This window comes from Humulus lupulus, chromosome 7 (genome assembly GCF_963169125.1).
Source record: "Humulus lupulus chromosome 7, drHumLupu1.1, whole genome shotgun sequence".
Lineage (NCBI taxonomy): Eukaryota > Viridiplantae > Streptophyta > Magnoliopsida > Rosales > Cannabaceae > Humulus > Humulus lupulus.
The window spans coordinates 10,302,558-10,310,159 of NC_084799.1; the positions used below are offsets into that span (position 1 = coordinate 10,302,558).

The following is a 7,602-nucleotide window of genomic DNA, read 5'->3' on the forward strand; positions in this document are numbered from 1 at the left end:
GTTCATCAGGGTTCGCCTATACAAATTTAGAGATAGGAAGTTAGAATGTAAAATTTTGTTAAATTAAATTAATATTTTTACTTACAAATTGGTGACGCTTAGCCGCCATCGATTTTGTGCCTTGCGTCGATGTATACTTCATTTCTTTTCTGTTTTTCTTGTTTTGGTTGGATCGCGCAATAAATTTTGGGCTCAAAAACAACTGAACAATATCTTTCCAACTCTCCTTGGAGCAATGGTCAGGTGGGGCAACTAAAACACTCTGCAAATCTTCCGGATTAGAGTAATATTTTTTGAAGTGAGTATGTCTGATGTTCTTTCTCTCAGAATATCTTTTGCGCATCTCTGTGTAGATAGTTTTCATAACTCTCCCGGGTTCTGGATGACCATCAACATTATAAAAATACTACATTAAAAATAACATGTTAGTTTAGTTTGTAAATGATTTCTACATTAAAAATTATACCACAAGAGTTGTTCTAAATTTGTACCTTCATCCTATGTACGACTTGTTCCTTAAATTGTTGAGGTATATCAGCGAAATCCAAGTAATGTCCTGGCAACAACAAAGTGACTTGGAGGCCTATCTCGCGGACAAAAGCTTGGTCCTCCAAGCCAACCACTTTGTCCGTCCTAGGATCAAGCTGAAGATCTAGTGGTTTCCCGGCATTTCGCCGTCGAATTTCAAGTGGCTTCGAATTAGCCAGGCCACGACCCTTTCTTCTCGGCACTTCAGCTATCCACATTTTCAAGAATAACAAAAATTTGAAATATTAATATTATATTTAAACATTCGTTGAGCTTGACTTTCAAGCTATGAGCAAAATTTGAAAATTATTATTAACCTGACTCGCAGGAAGATGGTACTCTACTAGGATCTGGCGGGTCTAGACCTCCACCATCTCCGCCGTGAGAGGTGGCTATATCTGCTGACATTGTACTTAGGAACAAAAATGATTAGTTAGTATTAAATTGTTAGTTAGTATCAAATATCACCAATGGAAATGAACATCATGATTACAAGTCTCATATATTATATTTTAAACAATTGTCATTATTACAAAAATATAAAAACTAAGAAGAATAATCACTATCACTGTCATCATTAATTAAATTAACATCAATCGGAGACACATGATTAACATCATCTTTACAAATATCAACTAGCAATTCATCTTCTTCATCGACTTCTTCTTCGCCTAAGTCGTCATTTATGAAATTTTCATCTAATTGATCAGCAGGTGAATTTTGTATAGTGGCAATATATGTTGCAGGTTCATGAGATTCCATAATCAACTGACCGAGATCCACGGTCAACACAAAATTTGATGAGTTTATGTCATGTACGACATCAACATCTGCATCAGCTTCATCGTCCTTGATGTCCCAAATTTGACGGTGATTGACATCCTCAACAATTTTCCAGTGTCGGCCTCTAAGTAGATCATCGAGATAGAATACTTGCTTAGCTTGACTAGCAAGTATGTAAGGCTCATCTTTGTACCATTCGCTACTGACGTTTATACTGGTGATATTATTTTCAGTGATTGTTTTCTTCTTGCTTGGATCAGTGTTAAACCATTTACACCTAAACAATGCAACTGAATATGCACCAGTGAAAGATAAGACCAGTACATCTTGAAGCGTGCCATAATAGTTAAAACCTCCAGTTCCCGCAACAGACACTCCACTATTTTGTGTGGTGCGCTTCTGATCTCGATCATAAGCGATAAATCGAACACCGTTAACTATACAATCTTCGTAGTATGTTGCCAAGTGATCTGACCCAGATGCTAAAGCTAGCAACTCATCACCATTCTCTAAAGATCCTTGTTTGTGCAAGTCATATATCTAAATAAATTAATAAACTTATATTAGAATGATAAAAATATCATTACAATAATAAAGGTTTAAAAATAATCTCAATTTTACCTTCTTATGAAACCACTGGCGAAATTTTTTCTTCTGTAAATGATTATGATCACCATCTGGGAATTTCAGTTTGATCTCTACTAGGTGTTCGCTGTAAATTTGAATGCTTTGACTACATTAGATAAAATAATTTGGAATAAACATAAATTTCACTTTAAAGGGAAAAAACTTACTCTAAGTAACCCTGAATTTCGGGTGAATTGTTAATGATGAACCATTCAGCCATTTCACGAGTCGCAAGATCTAGAGGCTTGAGAGTTCCCTTTGTTAGGGGACGACATTGAGATTGAAACACAGTAAGGTGTCGTGGGACATACACCTCATCTTTATTGCGATCAAGACGATTAAATTTAGTTTCAACCCCTTTGAAATACATCGAACAAAATGTCATAGCCTCATCAGCGACATAGCCTTCAGCTATTGACCCTTCAGGACGAGCTTTATTTCCCACGTAGTTCTTCAATTTTTTCATGTACCTTTCAAAAGGATACATCCATCTCATAAATACCGATCCACCCAAAATTGCTTCTTCAGGCAAATGTAAGACCAAGTGAATCATTATATCAAAAAAAGTCGGAGGAAAGATCAACTCCATCTTGCACAATATCTGAATAAGGTCTTTTTGTGCTTCCTCCATATCTGTAACATTTATAGTCCTCGAACATAGTTGCCTGAAAAAACTACATAGTTCAGAAATGGTGGTTGATATATCTTTTGGGAGAAACTTGCGAACACCCACATACAATAATCGTTGCATTATAACATGACAATCGTGGGATTTCAACCCAATGATATTTGTTTCATTCTCGATTACTTTTTTCTTCAAATTTGAACAAAAGCCATCTGGAAATTTCACTTCTTTGATAAATTGAAAAAATTGTTGTCTCTGAGCAGGAGTTAACACGTAAGAAGCATGCGGCTTCATCAACTTTCCACTCTCATCTTCATAAATCCACAATGATTCCCTTACTCCCATCTTCTTCAAATCATATCTTGCATTAGTGGTGTCCTTAGACTTATCATTGTCCAAGATTGTGCCGAGGAGACTATCACACACATTTTTTTCGACATGCATGACATCAATGTTATGTTTTAAAATGTTTGTACTCCAATAATCAAGCTCGTAGAAAATGCTTTTTTTCCTCCAATTTCTATCTTCCGCAACTCTTCTACGTTTCACACCTCCAAACTGCAAGTGTTTTCCAGGAACTTGGGGTGGAAGGTTGTTCACTTGTTCTACTATTTCCTCACAAGTAAATCGTTTCGGAGGACGTCTTCTCTCAATTTGTCCATCGAACTCAGTGTTCCTTCTCATTCGATGTGTACTGGGCAAGAATCTTCTGTGACCAACATACGATGTCTTACCGATCACTCGAATGGAAGATATGTCTTCATTACATGTAGGACAAGCTTTGTATCCCTGACCACTCCATCCAGACAAACTACTTCGAGCTGGAAAATCATTGACTGTCCATAAAAGGGCTGCGCGCAGCTTGAACATAGTGTTGGTCGTACTATCTCTCGTAACAGCTCCGTTAGCCCACAACTCCTTCAACTCATCCACCAATGGTCTTAGAAATACATCTATGTCCTTACCCGGTGATTTTGGACCAGGAATAAGGATGGTCAGCATCAAATTGTTGTCTTTCATACATAACCAAGGTGGAAGATTATAGTTCGCCAACACCACAGGCCACATGCTGTATGCCAGGTTCATGTTGCCAAATGGATTAAATCCATCAGCAGCTAAGCCTAAACGGACATTCCTAGGATCACTTGCAAATCCAGGATGATTGACGTCAAAGTTCTTCCACGCCGTCCCATCCACCGGGTGTCGCATCACTCCATCATCTTTCGATTTCCCAGTGTGGTGCCATAGCATGTCCTTCGCTGTAAGCCTTGAGCTGTATAGTCTTTTCAACCGGGGAGTCAATGGAAAGTAACGCATCACCTTATGCGGCACCTTTTTTCCTTTAGTTTTTTCAAAAGTCACCCATCGACTAGTTCCGCAAACTGGACATTCCTCTTTGTTTGCATGCTCTTTGTAAAATAAACAGCAATCATATTGGCACACATGAATCGACTCGTATCCCAACCCTAATTTCTTCAATCTCTTTTTAGCCTCGTAGTACGTTGATGGAATTTTATTTTCCTTCGGAAAGGAAATCTTTAACAACTTCAATAATTCATCGAATATGTTGTTAGGAATCTTCCCTCTAACTTTCAAATGTAATAGCTTAGCTAAGAAGTTAAGGGAAGAAATCCAATCACAACCAGGATACAACTCAGCTTCAATCTCCTCAAATAACTCGTCGTAATATTGACTTGCGCCACTATTGTCTACTTGCTCAGCTGTCGGTAAGAGGAAGTCCTCCACTATGGGAATCATCTCGTCAACTTCATCATCATCAACTACTTCATCAACAACATCTAGTTCCGCTTCCCCATGATAAATCCACCTCTCATAACCTTGATAAAACCCCCTATCGAATACATGTGCTTCGACAACAGGTAAAATTTCAAGCCTATTATTTATGCATCTGACACACGGACACCTAATTCTTCCATCAGAATCCTTATATTCCGAGGCCATCCTCAAAAAAGATTGTAGACCATTCCAATATTCTTGACAAGCACGATTTCTCAATGTTGTCCAAGTCTTGTCAATCGCCATATAGAGTGTTACAAGAGTTTGTGAGTTTTAGTAATGTGAAAAGGAATGGATAACAAAAAAATTTGTTATCATTTTTTAAATCTTATGCAATATTATAATATTTTATGTTATTTTATGATGTTTTATTAGAAAATGTTTTTCAAATTAAAAAAACAATTCATTCATTATTTTATTGTTAATACTTTAAACTTATCATTTCTGTGTCGATATCCCTGTAATCGATGGTTGTGGTCAACAACCATCAATCACAAGCATACCGAGACAGAAAAAATAAATTATTATAAGATAGTAATTTTCAATTAATCATTATTAATTGTAAAAAAAATTATTAGATAATGTTATTATAAGATAAATTTTTTTTAATAATAGTTAATAATTTGTTAGATAATGCTAAATAAAATATTAAATTTCGATATTCAAATAATTTAATAATAGTTAATATTATTAATTATTTAACATTAATTATTAAATTAAATAATTAATAATATTAACTATTTAATTAATCATTATTAATTTTTAAGATTTGTATTAAATTAAATTAAATTATTCAATAAGATTATGTTATTTAATAAAAAATAAATTATTATAAGATATGTAGTAATTTTTAATTAATCATTATTAATTGTAAAAACTTGTATTAAATAAAATATTCAATTTCTATATTCAAATAATTTAATAATAGTTAATATTATTAATTATGTAACATTAATTATTAAATTAAATAATTAATAATATTAACTATTTAATTAATCATTATTAATTTTTAAGATTTGTATTAAATTAAATTAAATTATTCAATTAGATAATGTTATTTAATAAAAAATAAATTATTATAAGATATGTAGTAATTTTTAATTAATCATTATTAATTGTAAAAACTTGTATTAAATAAAATATTCAATTTCTATATTCAAATAATTTAATAATAGTTAATATTATTAATTATGTAACATTAATTATTAAATTAAATAATTAATAATATTAACTATTTAATTAATCATTATTAATTTTTAAGATTTGTATTAAATTAAATTAAATTATTCAATTAGATAATGTTATTTAATAAAAAATAAATTATTATAAGATATGTAGTAATTTTTAATTAATCATTATTAATTGTAAAAACTTGTATTAAATAAAATATTCAATTTCTATATTCAAATAATTTAATAATAGTTAATATTATTAATTATGTAACATTAATTATTAAATTAAATAATTAATAATATTAACTATTTAATTAATCATTATTAATTTTTAAGATTTGTATTAAATTAAATTAAATTATTCAATTAGATAATGTTATTTAATAAAAAATAAATTATTATAAGATATGTAGTAATTTTTAATTAATCATTATTAATTGTAAAAACTTGTATTAAATAAAATATTCAATTTCTATATTAAAATAATTTAATAATATTTAATATTATTAATTAGATAACATTAAAAATTAAATTAAATAATTAATAATATTAACTATTTAATTAACATCAATAATTTATTATTTAAAGAAAATTTTATATACCACCTTTTTCAAAATTGTGTGTTGTTAACTTCGAGAATTTTAGTTTTATTTTTTGTTCATATCAATTTTGAGTTATTTCCTAGAAAATTTTAAATTATTTGTACATTATTAAAAAAAAGTTTTATTATACAAGTTAGGCTATCTCAAATGGTTGAGTGTCTTAGAATATTATCAAGCTTATATATGTAGATCTAAAAGACTAAAACATCATTATCAAGTTTCTCTTTCATTCATAATAATTAACCATTAATATATTCATGTCATAATCAAGCTTAGCAGAATAAACAGTGGCAAAGCAGGAACTGTAAATTGTATAAAAAAACATATTATCAATGCTTTTTTTTTTTTATAAAAATCTCAGTCAAATACTATAAAATAATTTATTTTATAAAAAACAGAGTAAACAAACAAACAGAATAAACAAAAAGAGTAAATAGACAAACAGAGTAAACAACGATACATACTTGAGAAAAACCCCAAAGAACCTTCAAACTTCAAACTTCAATACTGTAAACGATCCAAGTCTGAAATAAAAATACATACACACAATCAATTTTGATAAATCAACCAAGGTTTGAAAAAGAAAAATGAAAGAGTCACCTGGTTGTATAAAGCAACAAAGATAGTTCTTCCAAAATTAAAAAGGACGCAATATAGCCCTAAAAGCAGACTTAAATCCCTAGCACAATCAAAAAAAAAATTCAAATAAGGTGTTAAAAAAAATTATAGAAGTGACGAAAAAAATCTTTCATTCAAACAAGAAATCAAGAATTACTGCCAAATAAAAAAAATTATCACTAGGTATGTGTAACAAATTTTCCTTGGATTCATTCACCTATATTTCATATCGAGAAACTCTTATGCTGAATTAGCCAGTCATAAAAGTTTAATACAACTTGATACATAGGATGAATGATATTTTCTCACTACATACTAGGAATTTCTTTATGCTTAACAATCTCTAAATACTTGGGTAACTGGACTGAATTATGTTTTCCTAGTGGTTGATGTGATCACATAATACTTCTTGACAGAAGATCACCATCTTCTATTTTGAAAAACACAGGATGATTTTGTATCATACTTTGGTTTGCTACCCAAATGGACTAGTCAAAATTGCCTTTTTTTTTTTTTCTAAATAGAAAAACAGAGAGTAATTTTGTATCTAAGTGGTTCACTAGACATAAGGATAAACTGTGACAATTTGCCAGCTAGTTCAAAAGAACACGAGGCCTCCAATTTTTATTTTTATTTTTTGTTACATTGAAGGCTAGTAAATATATGACGAGGATAGATCGTCATTTACCATCAGTTTGAGATTTGACTAACTCATCTTTGTCTTAAATTAATGGTCAACATTTCTACAAATAGTCACTGTGATTTGTTAGTTATATCTGCCTTGTGCATGAGAAAAGTTCAAAATAAAATTGATAAACATAAACTTGGAGCACTTGTAAAATAATTCCAT

The 7,602-nt window shown here is 30.5% G+C and overlaps 1 protein-coding gene across 1 annotated transcript; it reads right to left on the reverse strand.

The window, feature by feature from the left end:
- Window positions 1–479: 479 nt before the first annotated feature.
- LOC133791355 (uncharacterized) lies at window positions 480–6,960 on the reverse strand. The gene is made up of 3 exons (XM_062229283.1): window positions 6,599–6,960; window positions 846–940; window positions 480–736 (listed from the first exon to the last, which is right to left on the reverse strand). The coding sequence occupies exons 2-3, from the start codon at window positions 934–936 to the stop codon at window positions 480–482; spliced, it is 348 nt and encodes a 115-aa protein (XP_062085267.1). The 5' UTR covers window positions 937–940; window positions 6,599–6,960.
- Between the last annotated feature and the right edge of the window lie 642 nt (window positions 6,961–7,602).